The 22,584-nt window shown below is 37.1% G+C and overlaps 2 protein-coding genes across 3 annotated transcripts; one reads left to right on the forward strand and one right to left on the reverse strand.

The window, feature by feature from the left end:
• The first annotated feature begins 57 nt into the window (after positions 1–57).
• Positions 58–11,284, forward strand: LOC116300816 (ras-related GTP-binding protein C). 2 transcript variants are annotated; one of them, XM_089028920.1, is made up of 17 exons: positions 58–135; positions 243–307; positions 465–539; positions 952–1,046; positions 1,463–1,494; positions 2,047–2,148; positions 2,504–2,560; positions 3,026–3,095; positions 3,698–3,770; positions 3,886–3,925; positions 4,546–4,620; positions 4,835–4,899; positions 5,858–5,935; positions 7,053–7,151; positions 7,855–7,904; positions 8,451–8,497; positions 8,857–11,284. In XM_089028920.1, exons 1-17 carry the CDS (start codon positions 130–132, stop codon positions 8,983–8,985), a joined length of 1,158 nt encoding a protein of 385 aa, XP_088885046.1. In that variant the 5' UTR covers positions 58–129; the 3' UTR covers positions 8,986–11,284. The 2 variants fall into 2 exon arrangements, with proteins under 2 accessions (XP_088885046.1, XP_088885047.1); XM_089028921.1 differs by lacking the exons at positions 7,855–7,904; positions 8,451–8,497; positions 8,857–11,284 and adding an exon at positions 7,751–7,799.
• A 292-nt stretch (positions 11,285–11,576) lies between these two features.
• LOC116300815 (potassium voltage-gated channel subfamily A member 2-like) lies at positions 11,577–20,112 on the reverse strand. Its single transcript, XM_031709771.2, has 2 exons — positions 19,784–20,112; positions 11,577–13,502 (listed from the first exon to the last, which is right to left on the reverse strand). Exon 2 carries the CDS (start codon positions 13,199–13,201, stop codon positions 11,801–11,803), a length of 1,401 nt encoding a protein of 466 aa, XP_031565631.1. The 5' UTR covers positions 13,202–13,502; positions 19,784–20,112; the 3' UTR covers positions 11,577–11,800.
• Positions 20,113–22,584: the final 2,472 nt, after the last annotated feature.

Genomic DNA, 22,584 nt, shown 5'->3' on the forward strand with positions numbered 1-22,584 from the left:
ACTGGAGTCTGCGATGCCTTTATCCAGCAGTATCACCATTCCGTGCTTATCACATGACTTTAGTATTTCTTCATATTTTTATCACATGAAGAATTCTTCAAGCAAAACTTCACAAAATTCTGACATAAAATGACGGTAAGTCTCATAATTTCTACGCAAAATCAATTCCTTAAATACTAAAGACATATTTACCTCAAAGGTTTTCTTTGGAAGTAACTTTTAACCGTTATTTTCGTCGACAGTCTTATGAGGAGGACGAGAATTTCGGTAGCTACAGTGTCGTAGGTTCTTTTCCAAAAGATTTTGGGTGAGTGATCGTTTGGTTCAGTACCATGTATTCCACTACAGAATACTTGTATATAGTTGATAATTAAGGAAATACCAACTAATATAGCCTGTAAGAAACGGTTTTTCATCGGGTAATGTTTTGACATCGTGGTATTTTTCCTTTTCTTCTTGTGCAGATACGGGCCAGATGAGACAGATGAAATCCCAGTCAATGAAAATAAACCAAGGATCCTATTGATGGGTCTAAGAAGGTAAAGTATAGCACCCCCTCCCCCCTCCCTCTCCCTTAGTACAGTATCCTAAAAATCATGCATTCTGATTGACTGTAAGAGTGGGCAGTGTTTTATATCTCCGAATGAGGTCTGGTATAATAGAATAATGGATTGCTAAACATCAACAAGAAAAAAAGAAAAAAAAAATCAATCCAGATATGGAAAAACTGTGCCTTGGTCTTGAAATTGTACCTTAGTACAACAATCTCTGTCAATACATGTACATGCAAGACCTCAGGCACAGTTTTTCTCTATCTGTAGACCTCCTGGCTAGTAAATAACCTCTATATCAATCATATATCATTAGCTAGACTTATTGGAACTGGAGAAATTTGAATGGTTTTTAATCTGTTCCTGACCATCATTTTGATTGATATTTATTTTACAATAGGAGTGGAAAATCATCAATTCAGAAGGTTGTCTTCCATAAGATGTCACCAAACGAGACATTGTTCTTGGAAAGCACAAGCAAAGTCATTAAAGATGGTATCCTTTACCTATTCACAAAGTCAGAGTCATTTATTAGAGTTTTAAATCAATTAATCCTCCTTTTTTTGGGAGTTTTTACTGCAAAATGTGATGAAATTAAGGTCCATAGTATGTTGTAGCTGTATTACTGTAAATGATCGGTGCAGAAAGTTGCATCCCTTCAAAGTATATTTCTACAACAAACATAGGACATAATTGTAGGAATGGTATACATCAGGGAAACAAAGGCACACAAAAATTACTCTAACTGTGTTTTTGCTTGACCTTCTAGTTCCTTTGTATTATTTAGCACACTTTCTTAGCCACTATATACTTTCTAATCTTTTTCAATAAATAATTTATGTGTTTTTTAGATTTTTTCTTTTATCTAAATTGGGCTCCCTGTGGTCATTTTAAACCTTAACTCTTACAAGATATTTCAAACAGCTCATTTGTTCAGTTCCAGGTGAGTTTATATACTGTATCTGTGAGTTTATAACATTGTCATTCAAAAATGCACACTGTACAGTATATGTATACCTTATTTTATTTTATCAAAATTCCTTGATAAATTGTTTATTTAGATACAATAGTTTCTAACAGACCAGTTTCTACTTCCAAATTACTGCTGTGTTCCTTGATTACAGACTCATTTACTCAGGGTTAGCCTTGAATCAGTGTCTAAATATTTACAAATACCAATGGTAAAGTTAAAGAAAGTACAACTTCAACGATATAAACACTTTGAAATAATTCCATGGACCTTCACTGGAACACATGAATATTCTGCACAAAGTCGAGGCTAACCTTGCACAACAGAGAACTTGAAACTGGAGTAGTGCATATGATAAGCTAGAAACTATTTTCTCCTTTTTTCCTGAAATGGGGAGATTAAAGTGATGATCATCATATTTCAATTTACTTTGAATATTATAATCGTTTTTATTTTAAGGTGATGATCATCATACAGTTTCAATTTACAGTGTTATAATCATTGTTTTTATTGTCTTTGTCATAGATCTGGGATTTCCCAGGACAGATTGACTTCTTTGATCCAGCCTTTGATTCTGAGGTTATTTTTGGAAACTGTGGAGCTTTAGTATTTGTCATTGATGCTCAGGTATTTCACTTGTATACTTTGTAATTAATCGTAAGCTCTACGTTCTGTCAATTTTTCCGTTTTCCTTATTCATACTTTATACACCATTCTCATAATGGCTGACAAATAAACGAAAACGAGGTCTCCCAGTCATTAGTAGTTCACAATAAGATATACAAAAGCACATGAAATGCATTTATAGAAGAAAAGTATAGAAATTGGCCTTTTGTTTATACGTAAGTTTGTGATATCCACCTTTTCGAGCACCCTTGCTCAGCCTTGCAAAATGACTGGTTGACCTCGTTTCTCTGTACTCGTCAGTCATTATGAAAACAGTATACATATTTCTTCCAACTAATGCATGTATCTCTTAAAGGATGATTACATGGAAGCACTAGCCAAACTACACATGACAGTAACAAGGGCATACAAGGTAAAGAATCAATGATCTAACTCCGGCTGTAAATTATGGAGAATGCAATTTCTACCTGTTTCTTACTCTTGCACACCACTCATCATCAGTTCATATTTGTGTTGTTGATAAAAAAGATTTTAGAAAAATGGTTTCTATTAGGGTGTTGTGTCTTGTTGTAAAGATAAAAACACTGCAGCGGGTTTTCAAAGCTGGTTTTTTTATTTATTTTTTACATGGATAACCAAAGCCAGGGTATGCTTACTGTACGCCAGTAATAAACCATTTTCAAGTTCCAAATTACTGCTGTGTTCCTTGATTACAGACTCGTTTACCTAGGGTTTGGAATTTCTGGGGGTAGGGGTTTTTTTTAAAAACTCCCCCACAGGGAAGGGGGGGGGGGGGAATATGGATAATTTCTTGAGTTACACAATGAATTGCTGTCAATATGACATATAAATGGTTGTGTGTCATTCTCATGTTCAGGTCAATCCAACTATCAAGTTTGAAGTGTTCATCCATAAAGTAGATGGTTTATCAGATGACCATAAGATAGGTATGAACACTGCCTTTCATGTATATAGTCCTTTCTATTTTAAAAGTATCATGTTTAGAACTCGTATCAAGAGCTGAAAATATTTGTTGCTCAGTTGGTGGTCATGATGACCAGCCAAGTTAATTCTATCTAATAATGGAGTAATACCTTGTTTTTGGCTCAATGTTTACAAACAGTACTTAAGCAGTGTTTAAACAGCATTACAGTGCTGCGTGCCAAACCGTGAACACCCAACAAAGTTTCATACAAGTTTTTAAAAGTTTTTATTGATCTCTTTCATGCGAACCAATTACGTTTTGGGGCTTCACTTTAATGTTTTGATATTGTTACATCGATGCACGAACTCCGCCTATCCAAACATCAAGGTGAAGCGCTGATGTCTAATTGGTTAGAGGGAAAGAGCATAATTAAAACTTGTCAAAAGGTTGTCAAAAAGATGTCAAAAAGATGTCAAAAAAGAAATCAAAAACTTGTAAAGGTGTTCATGTTTTTAATATCACATCATAAACCATCCCAAGACTCTGGCCTAAAGCCACAATTCATTCAGGTGGTAGATTCAATTCTCAATTTGTAAATATATTTAAATACTTGTATTTCTTCAGAAACACAAAGAGACATACATCAGAGAGCTACAGATGAACTAACAGATGCTGGTCTTGAAGGGCTGCATTTAAGGTACTGTACTGTAGCTTTTAATAGATCAGTATTTGTTAATAAAGATCCAAAGGCAGATCTGTGGGATCTGTGATCTTCAGTTATGTAATTCTTTCTCTTTTATTTTCCATTTCAGTTTCTACTTAACAAGTATTTATGATCACTCGATTTTTGAGGTACGTAATTGATATTTGATAAATTTTGATGATACTATGGAGCTATGCTATCGAAGAACAGTGGTGATAACTAGTATAACTAGCATGGAACAGGTCTATTATTAATAAATCATATAAATGCAACAAATAAAACCGCTTTTTCTGTGCTCCATTCTGCAATAAAGCACGCAGGAAGTGGCATAAGCACTAAAGAAGTGTAAGGAGAAACACGAGCCATAGCTGAGTGCTTCTCACACTCCTTGAGTGCTTGTGGCGATTACTATGTGCTTTATTACTGAATGGAGCATGGAAAAGTCTATTTTATTGGTTTTATTATATAGTTACTAGTTTTATTTCGGTATTGAATTTATTCATGCAAAAAGAAAAACGGTCGCAGGATCTAGAAGCACTTCACGTGAGCGGATGACGTCAGCACTGTGCTTCAAAAATTTTTTACTGAATTTGTGTCTTTTCAATTTTGTGGCCGGTCAAGTTGGATGCACACGCAACCTTGAGAAAACGCAGCCTCCTCCGCAGGCTACTCCATATGTTCTCCAAGGAGATGCCTGAAGAGGAACTAGAGAAGACGGTCTATTCAAATTAATTCACTTTTTTTTACACTTATTTTCTTCTTATCTCAGGCATTTAGCAAAGTCGTACAGAAGCTTGTACCACAACTGCCAACCTTGGAAAATCTTCTTAACATTCTTATAATGGTAAGATTTAAAGAGTTGCTAAATTTTATTTACTTTATACCGACCACTTGATTGTTAACTTAGAACCATGAAAGAGCAATCTGCATAGTTTCACTAAAAGAAGAAAGTGTCTGTCTCTTATGCCGGCGCTTGCATGCGTTTGGGTATCATACCCTTAACCTGATTATTTCCTCAAATTGTTTGCCAACACGTGTCTTCTCTTCTTTACCTTCAGAACTCAGGGATAGAAAAAGCTTTTCTATTTGATGTAGTCAGCAAAATCTATGTAGCTACTGATAGGTATGTAACAAGAGGGTTATTCTGCGTCAATAGAAGCATGGGTAGAGTAGCTCACCTCCACAGTAAAATAGGATTCTGAACTAGGTTTCTCACATGAATAGAGTCTTTTGGTTTTCTCCTGTGCTTTAGGCCAGACTCATTGGTTTTCCTCATAAAGGGGGTTATTCTGTGTCATTAGAAGCATGGGTAGAGTCAAATAGAGTTCTGAACTACTGTAGGTTTCTCACATGATAGTTTTTTTAGTTTTCTCCTGTGCTTTAGGCCAGACTCGCTGGTTTTCTTTAAAAAATAACTCTTTTTTTTGTTGTTGCAAATGCCACTGATACATGTATGTCCCATGTGATTTGATGCTCTCAGTCTAAATTGTTACACATGTGACAGTTGAATTGCAAAATGATCATATCTGTAGAGTGGTAAAAATGTTAGCCCTAGGATGAACTCGAAGCTCATAAGAGGAACAACAAACGCTATTACTCAAAAAAAAAAACCATCAGAATTACAAGCCGGTTGAATGGGAGATTCATTAATGGACTTGTCGAACACTGTAATGAGATTTTCGTTGTGGAGTGTGATAATAAGATGATAAGATTTTTCATGACGTCATTAATGGAACCCAAAATAAATCAATCTTATAGTCTGCTTGACCAACATCAAACTTTATGTGCATAAACTTATGATGACTATTTGTTATTAGTTGGGACTGAGTGGATGTATTGAATTGATGGTTTTCGCATCGGCCATGTTGGAGGAACTTAACAAAAGAATTGTCAATGAATTCTTGTTATATCCTCCAACATGGCCACCGTGTCTTTTGTTATTTAATTCTCTTGGGAATGGTTGAAAACCATCAATACAACATGTATCATCATATTCCTTCGTCAGAATGAAAAAGCAAATTTTTGTGGATCAAACAGATTCCTTTGAACAATGGTGTATTGAGTGCTTTTTTCTTCTTTAGTTCTCCTGTAGATATGCAGTCATATGAGTTATGCTGTGATATGATAGATGTGGTCATTGATATCTCGTGTATTTATGGGTAAGTTCACCCAAACAGTCATATGAGTTATGCTGTGATATGATAGATGTGGTCATTGATATCTCATGTATTTATGGGTAAGTTCATCCAAACAGTCATATGAGTTATGCTGTGATATGATAGATGTGGTTATTGATATCTCATGTATTTATGGGTAAGTTCATCCAAACAGTCATATGAGTTATGCTGTGATATGATAGATGTGGTTATTGATATCTCATGTATTTATGGGTAAGTTCATCCAAACAGTCATATGAGTTATGCTGTGATATGATAGATGTGGTCATTGATATCTCATGTATTTATGGGTAAGTTCATCCAAACAGTCATATGAGTTATGCTGTGATATGATAGATGTGGTCATTGATATCTCATGTATTTATGGGTAAGTTCATCCAAACAGTCATATGAGTTATGCTGTGATATGATAGATGTGGTCATTGATATCTCATGTATTTATGGGTAAGCTCATCCAAACAGTCATATGAGTTATGCTGTGATATGATAGATGTGGTCATTGATATCTCATGTATTTATGGGTAAGTTCATCCAAACAGTCATATGAGTTATGCTGTGATATGATAGATGTGGTCATTGATATCTCATGTATTTATGGGTAAGTTCATCCAAACAGTCATATGAGTTATGCTGTGATATGATAGATGTGGTCATTGATATCTCATGTATTTATGGGTAAGCTCATCCAAACAGTCATATGAGTTATGCTGTGATATGATAGATGTGGTCATTGATATCTCATGTATTTATGGGTAAGTTCATCCAAACAGTCATATGAGTTATGCTGTGATATGATAGATGTGGTCATTGATATCTCATGTATTTATGGGTAAGCTCATCCAAACAGTTCATCCAAACAGTTATTTCAAAAAGGTTTCATCTCACAACTATTAAAAAAAAACATGCTTTTATAAAAATCTCCGATTTTGGTCACAATGTTTTTTATTACCAACAGCAAGTATTAGCTATAGACGCTGTCCGTCACGTTGTCACGCAACGTTCCTCTCCCAATGTTGCGTGACTGTCACAAGAACGTCTACGCCGTAGGAAACTGGCACCGCTAGAGTCAATAGAATAAACTTACCTTTTTCATTTACAGTTTACGCGAAGAAGGTGATGGCAGCGCTTATGATATCGAAACCTCCTCAATAATCAAGCTAAATAATAACACCATACTTTATCTACGGGAAGTAAATCGGTAAGGATTCACCATACTGAAGCTGAAGAGCTTACTGTACATACGCTTGCCCCGGTAATAGATGTGGGATATCTCGTGTTAGTGATTTTATTGTCTTTTGGTCGTTATACGTAAACCCTGTTACAACTACATCCATCTTCACGATTATGCAACCACCACAGACCCAGATATCTTTGTTATTTCATTTCATTTTTTGATTGTGTCAATCCAAAAATCTGTAACAGTGTCATATTTATCGCACGCGAAAGAATAAATGTGTTTATTGTGCATCTGAGCGATAGTTGCCACTACTAGCCACTAGTCACGTGACTTGACCAGACATTCTTTATCCTTACCATGGTCACGTGATTTATATTTATATTTATGATCAATTTCATTACCAGGTTTCTTGATCTAGTGTGTATTCTAGTCACGTGACTTGACCAGACATTCTTTATCCTTACCATGGTCACGTGATTTATATTTATATTTACGATCAATTTCATTACCAGGTTTCTTGATCTAGTGTGTATTCTAGTCACGTGACTTGACCAGACATTCTTTATCCTTACCATGGTCACGTGATTTATATTTATATTTACGATCAATTTCATTCCCAGGTTTCTTGCTCTAGTGTGCATACTAGTCACGTGACTTGACCAGACATTCTTTATCCTTACCATGGTCACGTGATTTATATATTTACGGTCAATTTCATTCACAGGTTTCTTGCTCTAGTGTGCATACTTCGAGAAGATAATTTCGCCAAAAAAGGTACGAATTGGTTTTAACAAAGACTGACACTAAAGACCTTTAAAACTTGAAAGTGTATGTTTGGGATTGAAGATAGTACACTTGTCAGCCCATTTTTCGTATCACTTTGAAAAGCTTGGAGCCGTATTGTTGGTTTTCAGCCGTTCCCAAGAGAACGAAATAACAAATGAGACGACGGCCATGTTGGATGATATAACAAAATAGACTGTGAAAACCATCAATGCGTCCTTGCTGCGACCGTGATGTTTTCAAGGATGTTAATCGGCTGAGTATTTTCTCGCGCAATGTGATCAATTGGTCTGGCAGTGCCGTGACATTGGCGTGACCGTGTCCGCACCGTGTTCAGGCTGTGTTGTATGTATTTGATTCGATGGAGAGTAAATTCTGGTCAAATGTGATTTGTTTGGCGTATGCCTTACCGTATCACAACGGCGTTGGTGCTGCGAGCTTTTCAGAGTCATACAATTCACTAATAAAGCACAGTTTTCGATCAATAAGCGCGCACGTGCTATACTAACTGTATAATAATTATCCTTATTTTTGTAGGTCTAATTGACTATAACTTCCATTGCTTTCGCCAAGCTATCTCAGAGGTACGTATGGGATAGAGGACATTGCATTGGCCTCGTTAACTATCCATCCATGCTGCCGAATAGCTATCCGTCTGTCTGTCTGTACGATCTTGCAAAATACAATACCAAAACGTATATTTTCTCTGCTTTAATCTATAAAATTGCCTCATCAAGGCGAGGTAATTACCAGCCTTATTAAATAGAGGCTTTACATAATCAGGTGATGGCAGCCTTGACAGGTGGCAGGAACAAATTAATCTGGTCTAATTCATTTACATCTGAAAGACTCCGTTTTCCAAAACTGTTGTTGTGCCTCCTGTCATGGCTGCCATCACGTGATAGTGCAAAGCCTTTATAACTTAGCATTTTCTTCCTCTAAGGTATTTGAAGTACGTAAACAATTGAGAACCACTTCCGAGAGTACCTATTCCCACGCCACCTCACAATCAAACGGCAACGTCCCTGCGGGGATTGGGCACGGTAGAGGAGACACCGCTGTCGTAGTGTAACTGCAGGCGCTAAATGGTAGTCAATTTTTCAAAGTTATTATTTTATAAATCTTCTGCATGGAATTTAAGAGACTGGGTTTACAATATTACTGAACCACACAATTACAAAGGAACAGTGTATACTTAGATATGGCCAAGTGAAGTGGGGACAGTTGTCCGGGGATGTCTCGTGACGATGGAGATTTTAATGGTCCAGGAGGGTCGATGGTATTTTCATATAAATCATTTTTATCTTCAACTCATTCTATCAAATGAATAGTTCTGAAAACGCGATCTCAGCTACCATCCTTTACCTGCTCGTCATCTGGGTTCGTATTCCCACCAATCATGACCAGACTTAATGTTGAACATAATATGGCATGCCAAACTCACAACACACACTAATCAACACGACTTGATAATCATTTAAAATTTCGAACAAGAAAGTCTAAACACATCGATGAGCCTCCCAACCTTGAATGAGTATTTAAAACGAAAAAACATGGTTACATTATAGGCATGCTAGCATGAACACAACATGTATATATATCTCTCTCTCGATTTGCGTAAAAAACAGTGATCATCGATTGGCTATCTAACCTGGTGCACATATCCCTAGTGGTACTAACCTAACCTACCTGCCTTCTACCTTTTCTCCTTTTACATCTAACTACTAACCCCTATGATCAAGACTTGCCTAACTATTTGTTTCCCTAATTCCTTACGGCCGACAAACTTACTCCTCCATTCATTCCAATCTCCGTTTATCATCCCCTCTTCCCCATCTAACTATATTTCCACCTAACCTACCTATCTACCACCTACTCGCCTACCTACCCACCCATCTACCTAAACCGTTGTCTTTCAAACGCATTTAGTAGAAGAGCAACTATAAGCAGTGAAGGATATTCGTTTGTTGTGAGAAAGAGAGGGGCAGTCGAAGGCTGACACTGCTAGTTTATCTTTTCATATATGTGTTCGCAATCATAATTGTCTTCACGTATTCATAATAGCACACGTAGGAGAATTTAGTTTATTAGAAATGTATAAACCTAGAGTCTTTTAATTTTGGATACGTCTAGGCTTTGCTTTAGTTCTGATTAGAGCTACTCGCAAGAGAAATAAATCGCTAAAAACTTGTAATTAGATAATTAATTAATTAATACATAATGTTTTGATATTTGATAGTATCATGACAAATTTCCTGAGGAAAAAAAACAAGTTTGTAAAACTTCACCAGTTTTGATAAGTTAATGATATCGTTGTGAAGGGCGTCTACATTATGACATTTTGTTTGCAGTGGTGGAGGAGTGGTACTAGTGGTAGTGTTCGTGGGGTCGGTGGTAGTTTTTAGTGGTAATGTTGTTGACTGCGGTGGTGATGTACTAACGGTAGTGTTCATGATTGTAGTTGCAGTGGCAGTGATGGTAATGTTGTTGACTGCGGTGGTGGTGTACTAACGGTAGTGTTCATGATTGTAGTTGCAGTGGCAGTGATGGTAATGTTGTTGACTGCGGTGGTGGTGTACTAACGGTAGTGTTCATGATTGTAGTTGCAGTGGCAGTGATGGTAATGTTGTTGACTGCGGTGGTGGTGTACTAACGGTAGTGTTCATGATTGTAGTTGCAGTGGCAGTGATGGTAATGTTGTTGACTGCGGTGGTGGTGTACTAACGGTAGTGTTCGTGATTGTAGTTGCAGTGGCAGTGATGGTAATGTTGACTGCGGTGGTGGTGTACTAACGGTAGTGTTCATGATTGTAGTTGCAGTGGCAGTGATGGTAATGTTGTTGACTGCGGTGGTGGTGTACTAACGGTAGTGTTCATGATTGTAGTTGCGGTGGCAGTGATGTTAGTGTTGTTGACTGCGGTGGTGGTGTACTAACGATAGTGTTCATGATTGTAGTTGCGGTGGCAGTGATGTTAGTGTTGTTGACTGCGGTGGTGGTTGACTAGAGGTAGTGTTCATAATAGCGCAGCGCACTGATTCTAAAAATAGCTCAAAGATTCGGACAAACATTGCATTCTGTTTAAGCGCTACGAGGATTATACGAACCGATTTTATTACTTTTACTTAAAGTTACAATAATAACCCATGTAAACTAAGATCAACTGCGATCGGCTGTGAAAATTATCTGCTGAAAGTAAACTCGTAAGTTTGCTTGTCCGAATTTCGCTTTTGTCTTCGTTTTTATGACGTCACGGTTGCGCTGCGCTATTGTTGTTGCGGTGGCAGTGATGTTAGAATTTTATTCAAGACTAGTGTGGTATTGCCTATCAACCCATTGTTGCTCCAGCTATTAAAGATTGATCATGACTTAGCGTGCAGAGTATCGAGTTTACCATTCTACATTATAAAATAACTGTCATGCATCTTGCTTTCTGATCAGTTGGAGGTGCGATCTTTATAAGAGCACGTAGCTTTCGCGTCATGCTTTTCCAAATACTTATCTGGTGTACTGCCAATTTCGAAGCGCTTCATAACTTCATGCAATACGAGCACGTCTTTTATTACTTCATCCATAGTATTTTAGCATCACCCATAATAGGATGCATGAATAGTGTTAGGGTGGGGCCACTACTTAAAAGTCAAAATGAATACAAGAACGCATCGTAAGCTAAGTTTTCTATTTTATACCAATTTGTATTAAATTTGAAAAACATTTAGAATATTATGATTAAGCAACCTTAAAATGGAATCTACCACTTGAAAACAGTCGTCAAGCTAAATGTGACGCATATTGGCTGTGCTGCGGTTGCGCAGAAAACTGGCAACGAGTTTTCTTCGTGCGTAACCTCGGAAAGGCCAGCATGCTAGTGGTAAGTGGATAGAACCACTCATCCTTTCGCATTGCGAAGGAATATTGCCTTCAAGTTCTCAGCAAATTGTTTCTTTCGTTCGTCCATGCTCCCATAATCCAAGTAAAATTTGACAAAGTTGGAGACTAACACTGGTGTGGGTAGACAGAACAAGATAATGCCGCTCATAGCACAAAAACTACCAACCAGCTTCCCAGCTAAAGTGGTAGGAACTACGTCGCCGTAGCCAACTGATGTCATAGTGATTATTGTCCACCAAAACGAGTGAGGTATGCTGGGATATGTAGTCTTGTTGTTCTCGGCGAAATATATGGCGCTTGAAAATAATAACATTCCAATAAAAGCACAAAAACAGAGGGATTTCAACTGCTCACTGCTGGAGGAGAGAGTTTTGACGAGAAGCCCCAAGGCACTGCTGTAACGCGAGAGCTTAAAGATGCGTAAGACACGGAAAAGACGTAACGCACGAAGAACGGTAAATGATTGGACCTCAAAGGTAGTGTCTTTGACAGCCAGTGTAATATAGAAAGGTAATATAGCGATGATGTCTAGGATCCCCATCGGTGATATCAGGAAGCGACGAAGCGAAGGAGCCGAGTAGATGCGTACTAAATATTCAACTGTAAACCATGACACGCAAAAGGCTTCTATAATGAACCAATAGTCAATTAAGTCGGCCTTGTAAACACGATGACTTGAGGTTGTAACATTCTTAGTCACTGTGATGTTCCTTGTAGACTGTGGACTTATAAGAGGTAAAAAAGCCCGTGACGCCACTTGAATGGTGACGTTTTTCACTGTCGTTACGTATTCCGTTACACTGAATTCCTTTTGAATCTTTAATGGTGGGAGAGTCTCGATGCAGAAAGATACAGTTGACCCGCATATTATGATGATTGACCAAAACGCTAGTATCCTAGCAACGGTCGATGAACGTGGATACTCGAAACAAAGCCATAGTTTTCTCTTGATTGGATTTTCGGGTAGTTGTTCAATATCTTTCTGCTTTTCTGTTTCTTCTTCTATCGACGAATAACTGTCGTATCTTGATTTCTCGATTCCGTAAAATTCCAACTCCTTTTCAAAGGTCTTGTCGCTAATGTCATCGGGCTTCGAAAGTATTCCTCTTGATTGATAGAAGAACAAGATAGCATTGAAGCTGTATTTGTCTCTTTGGAGGTAATACTCGTCCGTAGTTGAGTTATAGTACTCTTTCCTCTTCAACGGCGAACCCAACAACGTGTCTGGATAATTTGAGAGGGTTTCTTCGTAAGTTTCATATCGCATACCGCTGACGTTAAGAATTATTCGCGGGCTCTTGTAGGCCGGAATACGTCGGGAATAAGTGAGTTCCCGATTGGTTATATAATGCTGCTTGCGAAAATGAGATGGCGTGGATACACTAATTCCCTTAAACATGGGTGGCTGATTAGAGTATATATTTATCTTATCGTTCGATTAGTACCAAAGAAATCCTGTTACGTTTGTTCTACGGGTGGAATAACGTAACTGACGGTAATATCGCGTCTTCGACGAAACTAACCTGCAGAGTCAGAGGACACTTGAAAATAGGTTTTTATGGAGTCGCCATACTTGAACAGAATGGGAAGCCATTCCGATGCATCTATAGCGGCGAAGAAGCCATTTCAGTGTATCCTTATTTGTCGAAAGTGACAGCTTGTTGGCATTCAAGGTATTTTTACCCGTTTTCAATGTTCACCTGCAAAGATTACAAAACAGCGTGAATGACACCTTCAATTGAGCACACATTATTAAATATTTAAGCTCATAAAAACATAGTAATTGTTACTACTTCTCCACAGTCAAGATAGTCGAACAGAATATTCTAGAGTTTCAGGACAAAAATCCTTAAGTTTCAATAAGATAAACCACTTAGGTTTAACTTCATTAAATGGAAGTTCGAATTTAAGTTTTGAATTTCAGTCCTCTTCTACAAAAGATTGTGTTTACTTTTCTGCGATAAGAGGCCGGTACATCTGATATAAGACCCGTCCACACGTATCCGGCGGATAGTTGAAAAATGACTTTTTTCTTCAGTTACAGATTGGCCTTCAGTCCATATGTAACCGGTGACAACGCCACTTGAATAAAACGAAACTTTTCGGAAACATATACGTGTGGGCGTGTGAAAACTATCTTAAAATGCTACGTGTAGACGAGATCTCTTATCATTTTATTTATTTATATTTTATACTTTTACCTTATTTTCCTTCTTTTTGAAAATGGAACGTATGAAAAAATTCCGTTTTAAAAGATATCCACGTTATGGACGGGGCCTTAGTCCATCTTATGGAGACAATAAAGATAAGTATTAAAGTCCTAATCCTCGGTTAGAATTTCTTGACCTAAATTCAAATTGTTCTACGTTAATATTGCGTGATAGGCGATAGATTTTTTAGTTGTGGCGCGCGAGCCTTAGTAGCATGCATGTACCTGTCACCTTATTGATTTTTATTGTCTCGTGTTATTAGAAGCGATATAAATTCTGCAACACTGTTATAAGCAGTTATTAGAGATTATAAACACATTTTGTAGTCGTATCTGAAAAGAGTTAAGGAATGAATCTTGACTTATATAGGCCGAAAGAGAGAAAAACGCAAGATAGCGCAATAGAATTGTGTATCAAATATAAACATATCAAGTAAAATATACAATAATGATTTTTTTTTTACCAAAATGAAAACGAATATTGAAATAAACCGTCGAATGATTCTGCTAAAACCAACTTTTCAGGAAAAAAATGTCTATAAAGTTATTTTTCATGCATAAAGAAATCTGAGAGCTATGCCAGATGTATTCTTTTATTCGTGGTTTGATAGTAAGTTCTTGTTCTCTCAAAAGTAAAGAGGCTACGCGTCAAGCATTTAAAGTATTTACCCTAAGTACTCATTGCGTAAAGCTAAAAAGAGCAAACGGAGTCGTTTCTGATGGAGTGGACTAAATGCGGACGTCGCGAAGTCGTTTGTTCGGTTAGCGATCAGTGTTAATTAAGGTAGGGGATTGAAACGCTGTATGTCCGCCTTTTGCTTGTAGACATAGACATATAATGTAGAAATAAATACATCCTACAACAGGAACTGCATTTTCTAATTGTAGCAGAAAAAAATGTGATTTTTCTTTCCTGTTTCTGAAACTGAGCGGAATAATTTAGTCTTAAAATAAGTAAATATTTACCTGTAAAATTTTGGTTTCAATGCTGATTTCCTTTCCGTAGACTACGACCGCAGATATTGGCCTAGCTTACAATACAAATATAATACGGTACTATGCAATCATTGATTACTGTTACAGCCTACCTACAAAGACCGTTTTAAGCTCTGTTTCTGTCCACTTTAAAATGCGAGTTCCAAGGTGCATTAGTTTGGGCTTCTGGAAAGTACTGAGGTTTTCTGGGTTTTTTTCCATTTCTTTTCTTTTTTTGTTTTGTTTTAATTTGTTTTGTTTATCAGATGAGCTTATTTTTTCAACGCTGTGAGAGAAATCTTTCAAATATTCAGTTTTTGGCCACAAATCGTTCTCTTACTTGAAACTGTCACCCGAGGTTGCAGCTATGATAGAGCATGTGATGAAACCGCAGCCAAGACGCGTACTCAATTCATGCATCAAGCGTTACGACGAGAAATACTCTTACGTGCGAATAAAGGATATTCCTTGTAAAAAAGGCTGGTTTTAGATATTCAGTAATTTATCTTGAAAAGAGTAAAAGATTAATATCTTGCCACCTCCTAAAATGTTCATTCGCTAGGTTTTAATTAACTAATGTGAAATCAAGGTGAATGGATATATGGCTGAATCAAAAAGACCTGGAATTCATTTCAAGGTATTCTTTAAAAGCATACCCACCTGTCAATACTCCATCCAGGCAATGTACAAGGGAATTAAAGAGTATCAAGGTCTAGAAAGGGCTAGAAGCTCATCTTCCTGTACCATCTGTTGGGTAGGATCGATATGTTTGTATATGTGTTAGCGGCTCACCGGTGTGAATAAGTCAGTGAACAATGACAGATTTTCGTGGTTGTCCGTTTTCTATGGCATGACGTCATGAGCTATGCAGGTGATTCGAGTCGAGGAATGCGGGCTGGAAATCTTATGATCTTTGGTCAATGTTCGCCAAAACAAACAGAACCTTCCACCTCCTATAATACTCTTTTGCTATATTAAAATAATAAGGTACACGATTTGATGGATAATTTCATCTTTGTATCGATAAGAACGGCAAAAGCCTTTAAATACGAACAGAAAGACTGGAATCAGAACTAAATCTTTAATTATTCACTAGCTATAGAGCTTGCAGGCGGGGATAATATCTCCATGAAAAACAATACAGTCGACTCTCGTTACAGCGGACAGCCTCGGTAATAGGTAGCTTCCGCAATAGAGAAAATCAATTACGTTCATTTTCTTTGTCAATATTTATCTCCAGTCCGTAATAGCGAGTTGTCCGTAATGTCGGGGTTTCCGCAAAGCGAGAGTTAACTGTATATACAACTCTCAAATCAAATACTAGTACAGATCAGACGTACAGACAAGTCGGTAGGGCACATTGATGTGTTCATATCGTATATATATTTATCAGTATATCAGCTGATTCTTATCAATGATACGCGCAAATTACTCGTCCATTGGCTGATGTACCTTGAGGCCAAAATCTTTTCTGAAGAGTTAAAAGCATTGTATGGAACAATTAAAGGCAAAAGTAATGCTGTTATTGTTTATTCACTTATGGAAGACAAAAAGAAAAAAACAAAAAGAAAAAAACAAAAACATGAGAGGCTGATTATGAAATTAATATTATTTGAAAATGTTGGAATAAAGCCGAATATTCGAGATATAAGAGTTAGCGTTATCAAATTATTTTGCCATTAGGAACCAATTTGATTACCTTTTGCAATGGTACATGCAAAGAAACTTCAAGTGTAGATGATGAAATAAAAAGCTCGGATTGTTTCTTCTCTCATTCTTTCTCTTTTACGATTATCATCCTTTCCTCTGCACCATTGCGTCACGTTATTTCAAAATAACTAACAACATCACTTCCTATAAGGTTTTAAGGAAATCAGTCCTTAGTAGATTAAAGTAGGCGAGAGATTTAATGGATATCAAATTAACATGCAATTTATTAATTTACGTCGAAGTTTGACTGTATAAACGTAAGCTAACGTATTCATCATACGATTGGCCATTCAATACGGTTGGCTCTTTAATTTCATTCGTGTCTTACATCAAGTCGATTCGAATACTAATGATATCCTGAAAGTATAATCTGAGAGTAGACGGTACAGATGCATAAACTTTATTTAATTAACTTCCAGAGGTTTTTTGCTAGGCTGGTTAGGTCTTTCTCGTTAGTGTATTTTGCTTTAACAGTGTTTTGATATTGCTATTTTGGAGTTGAGATAAAAACAAGATCGATGAAGAAAAAACACGTTAATCTGATGATGAATTTCACCTGAAGTTCATCATTAATTATCTTCTGCGACAAGTGTTCGCTTCATTTCCTAATATGACATTTTTTTTGTTACGCTCGGCTTTTTGTGTACGCACGCGTAGAACTATGTTTCAAAAAAGGGTGTGAGAACCAAAGGAAATGGGTCATTCCAAGATGGGCTGAAGTGAATTAATAACGACATACATTAATGTAAAAACAAATAATCGAAGTCTTTAAAAATGCAGCTGGTTTCGTTCACTACAAAAAAGGCCCGGACTAAAACAATACAATACAAGACTTCTTTATTCACATTTCCTTTTATGTAAATTTACAGTTTTGATATATATTTAGATCATTGAAAAGAAAGAAAATGCTAATTTGGTCAAATAAATAAAGCTAAAAATAGGTTGTAATGAAAGGAAATGCCTAGAGCCTAAATGAACCATATAGTTTCCTAGTTAGACCCTGGTCATTTTTTTTGTCAGTTTCATGTAGGCACAAACACGACACGCAACCGGCAAAAAACAACGATTACAACATCTGTCAACCCGGTCACGTATTGCATGGTACATAAAATTCATTCAATTCAGTAATATAAAAAAATCTACAAAGCTTTTCGCAGTTGTATCACGACAGAGCTAGGCTCCAAACTAGGTGAAAGCCCAAAGATCGAATTAGAATTTAGGAGTTGATTTTTAAAGAGGGAGGAAAACCGGAGTACCCGGAGAAACCCTCGAAGCACAGGGAGAGAACCACAAACAACTCTACTCGCATACGACATCGAGATCGGCAGGACTCTAACTCGAGCCGCATTATTGAGGGGCGGCGCATTAGCAGCGCACGCCACCGGTGCTTCCCATATAGGTGCAATGTAGGTGCTGCTAAGTTTCTTTGGGAAAGCAAAGACACTAAAGGTCTTTGATTTCTTTTGGAATTTGCTGCCAATAATCAATTCCTAAAGCTGATGTTGTTTTTTACCAATGTTGGTTCTGAAACGTGCTTTGTAGAAGCCACCTTTAGAGGCATATCTCGTGTTATAGGAGTGGAAGTCACTGGCATAGCGAAAGTAGTTGTCAAAGAGGCTTGGGAGCTGTTTACCTATTCTAGCAATTCTTGGATCATGGAGTGACTTATCGAAATAGTACTCATGACAACCAAATAGACTAGTCATTCTTGATGGCGTTAATTAATCATATTTAAAAGTAAATGCTTTTAAAGTTTCAAAAATGAAGATAAGCTAATTAACTCATTATCGCAATTGACTCGTTCACTAAAGGTAAACAGCTTCGACAATTCCATATTGCTAAGTGATTAACAATAGCAAAAGTCAACAATATAAATATGAATCGGATGTTAAAATTAATAGGCGGCAATACTATAGTATATACATATATTTAAAATAGAGGTTTTGCACCATTACGCTGCTTCGTCCCATATTATTGCTTGGGCTGCCTGTGGTTAGATGACAACAATAGAATCCCTTTGCTCTTGGGTTGAATTCTTTCTCATGTAAAACGATTGCATTATTCCTGCCTTCTAACATGGCTGCCGTCACGTGATGGTACAAGACCTCTGCCTGCCTGCTTGTCTTTCTCTATTATGATATATAAAACAACGCGGTGGCCACGTCTTTTGTTCAAAGAGACAAACCTCCCGGAGATCAAAACAAAAGTATACTACTAACATACTACGCATTAAGTCCAAAAGGTTTCTGGAATAATATCGTTATCTATCTGTTTTTCGCCTCCCGTTTTTCTTTCCTACCGTTTCTCCATTCCTCCATATCATCCCTCCCTCATTCCTCTCTCTCTCTCCACTCGCTGAGATCGCTGCCAACGCTTTACATTGCAGTAAGTGAGTCCTTGGCGTAAGACTAAAACTTCTATAGTAAGACAAAGGCTCTGATAAGTTTCATAGATCTGAGTTCTTTCATAGTAGCGCGCGTCCTCATGATCATAAACTCGCGAGACTCGGACAGACCAACAAGACAACTGCAGAAACAACGCATTTATCAAACTTAAAGCAGACCAGACGTCTAAAAAGCCAGACAACCGAGAAACATGGAAACGGCCCCGAGGCAAAGAAGATCCAATTCTGCTTTCGAGTGTCTAATTACGTTGCACAACAGAATAAAAACGATAATCTACAGAAAGATTTTTGATTATCGAGCAGAAAAAAACTTGTACATCAAACTAGTTTTTTACCAATGTAATACTCAGGTTAGGCTGAATTTTTTTTCCTTGAAATGTTTCTTCAAGATCAATTCCAGAGTATTTTTTTTGTGTCGCGACTTGCTGTGCATAATTTAAATTTCTATGTGTGAGGCGGAGAAGAATGAATTACTATCAAGATAAGTAATAATAGTAATACGGTTAAATTTTCTTTGCATGAAGTAAAAAAAAGTTATTCTAAAATCCCAAATATTATTATAAGGTTATTTGGCATGAACAGGAATTGCCAAATAACTATATTGGTTAAACCTTCACATGACTAGCAAACGTTTAACATTATATATATATATGTTATGATTCTCGCGAAACTTTTTGGCTTACCTTGAATCGGCCGTTTTGGAACTGAAGACAGAATTAATGGCTAGAATACAGATATCGTGACCACTGATGTTTCGCGGCCAGAAATTACCGCCATCAGAAATTTCTCTAGAGTTTAGAGTACAAACCGGTAGATGTTTAAAGAAGATTACTTGACCGGAGATATGTCAAACGTTAATATAGCACTTACAATAGTGTCCGTTAGTTTAAGAGCTTATATGAGAAAACCAGGTGTTTGAGAGACGTCTATTGTTTAACGTAAATCAGTCAAGTCATTAGCTTAAGTGAATCGAAAACTAGATCTCCATGAGCAACGATCGCCTAGAACTTGATTGATGCATATTCCGTTTGAATACATTTAAAATAAAGACACTGGTATCGTGGGCTAAAATTCTACTTAAACACAGCGCCTTTTTTTAAAATGATTAACACAGCTCTTTTATTGCAATTGATTTTATCTAGTTTGTGTGCGTGAGTGTGTGTGTGTGTGTGTGATATAAAGTTCTATTTATTCGCTTGCATTTGTGTGAGCGATATGGCATGTCCGATCACTTAGCGGAGAAATACGATTGAATATCGATTGGCGTGTACCTTATCTGTGTTCAGTATCAGCAACATTTATTACAATCAAGATTGTGCTTGTTTTTAAGTATAAAACGTAACCACGATAGAAATCTTAGTGTTTATTATTTTTCTAGTTAAAAAACAAAGTTATGCTCTACGTATGATTAACTTCTAGGTACTTGAGTTCAACTCATTAATGTTTTAGTCTAAACTGTTTGAACGCCCTCTACGAATAAACGGGAAACGACGGCCTTTGATAGTCACTGATATTAAGTGAACCTTACCTGTCGTTTGAATATAGGCCTTAATATTAAACATAGATAGACATAATTATGATAGAAATTACAAGATCTTTGCCATTAGAGTTAATGTGGTTAGATGCCGTGAAATATGGTGTCAGCGGTGAGCTAGCGAAAAGTACTTCGACATAGAGCAGTTTTCACATGACTGTAAAAAGCTTAGTACCGTACAAGCGTGCCGCGCAATGTGATTGGTCTGGCAGTGCCGTGACCGTGAATATTTGCGCCGTGTTTAGTGTGTTTTCCAGATATCTGATTGGATGGAGAGTAAATTTCGAGCAATGTGATTGGTCTGGCTATCCCTTGCCGTGCCACGGCCGTCTTGGTGCCGTAAGCTTTTTACAGTCATATGAAAACTACTCTATTTGCGTGTTTCAACAAGTACGTAATGCACTTTTACGAGGTAAATTGCAGTCTCATTAATTGTCACGAGTCATTTATTCAGATATATTTATTAGACAGGTTTATGGGCTTCTAGGGGAAGTAGTAAAATTATACACTAATCTATTGACTATTTTTAACTCTAACACTAACTCTACGAATTGACAATTAGACCTCTCGGCATTGTGATTTACGAGCCAACTAATTGTTTCAGTATAAACCTACAAATTAGTCGAATAAATGGTTACAAACAGTTGCGAGTTGCTGCAAGTGGTTTATCACTGATGATAAACCTCTAGTAGCTGGGCCAATCAGAGCGCTAGATTGTTGATAAACGGATTCTGTAGCATTTATCAGAAACCACCGTGTTTATATCAGAGGACAGAGACATGCTCGCGCAAATTTGTTCAAAAATATTTACAAAAGCAATATGAAACGGCAGCTTTTGTCTAAATGATGTTATAAACACTCGGCGGGGAGCTGTAGTGCGGACTCGAAAAGCAAAAGAAACACTGGGCTATAGCCGATATTTGGGCTATATATATTCGCTTAATTGATTGGAAAGAAAAGAAAGAAAGGTTGTAATATGCATTTATACAAATTATATATAATGAGATGCAAGATATCAAAAGAGATGCAAAACATGGTCAAATACGATTGCTTAACAGCGGAGCTCCATACTTAAGAAAAAATGGTAAACCATCGAGTTGATTTTTCATGGCTTGGCTGACGTCACTTCCGTCCGTCCGTCCGTCCGTGTACACAACACAGGAATCCCGCTTGATGTCAAAGCAAAACTACTCACAAATGCGGCTCTCAAATGCACAGGAAAAATCGCTTTAAGGTTCTGACACACGGTGCAACATTGCATGCAACATTGCATGCAACATTGCACGCAGCAGGAATATTGCAGCGTGTGTCCACCCCAAACTTGTTGCACGCAACTTTGCTTGCAACAAATCTGAAGTTGAATCGCGCTCTACTCTTGCAACATTGCGCGCAACAAATTCCATCATGTGAACATGGCTGCAACATTACATGCAACGTTTTAAAATTTCAAGCCAATCAGCTTGCACCAAATTTATAACTGCTGACCAAATATCTTAACATAGCAGGCTGACACAAGTGATGTTGCGTGATTTTATTGCATTGTGTGTCACCCCGATTCAAATTTGTTGCTTGCAATGTTGCGTGCAATGTTGCATTGCGTTTCAGTACCTTTAGGACAAGTTATAGACCAAAAACAATTTTAAAAAACTTTCATGTAGTCAAAGATGGATCAAGAAGTGTTCTTCAAGAATTCAGGTGTGTGTTTTTTAGCAAACAATCGAATTTTTTTTTTTTTTTTTTGACAAGCATTTTTCTCGACGAATCGACAAATCAAAGACTTTCTCTCAAATTTTTTTTGTATTTCTATAGATACGCTAAATTTATTTTAATGCTGGAGGAAATATAACACGGAGAGCATATTACGAAAAAAGTATTCGTCCTTTATTTAGCTTTGTAAATCTTTAACAATTCGGTTGTTTTTTTAAACCAACTATCGTATGTTTTTCGTTC

Source organism: Actinia tenebrosa, unplaced genomic scaffold (genome assembly GCF_029948245.1).
Source record: "Actinia tenebrosa isolate PJP-AT-01 unplaced genomic scaffold, QUT_ActTen_1.0 PGA_scaffold13__45_contigs__length_12533684, whole genome shotgun sequence".
Lineage (NCBI taxonomy): Eukaryota > Metazoa > Cnidaria > Anthozoa > Actiniaria > Actiniidae > Actinia > Actinia tenebrosa.

Bases quoted from the DNA above. Each gene is read 5' to 3' on its own strand.
- LOC116300815 (XM_031709771.2), bottom strand. From the start codon at position 13,201: ATGTTTAAGGGAATTAGTGTATCCACGCCATCTCATTTTCGCAAGCAG.
- LOC116300816 (XM_089028920.1), top strand. The intron at 4,621-4,834 runs GTAAGATTTAAA...CTTTACCTTCAG, and splicing joins TTCTTAACATTCTTATAATG to AACTCAGGGATAGAAAAAGC. The intron at 7,152-7,854 runs GTAAGGATTCAC...TTTCATTCACAG, and splicing joins TATCTACGGGAAGTAAATCG to GTTTCTTGCTCTAGTGTGCA.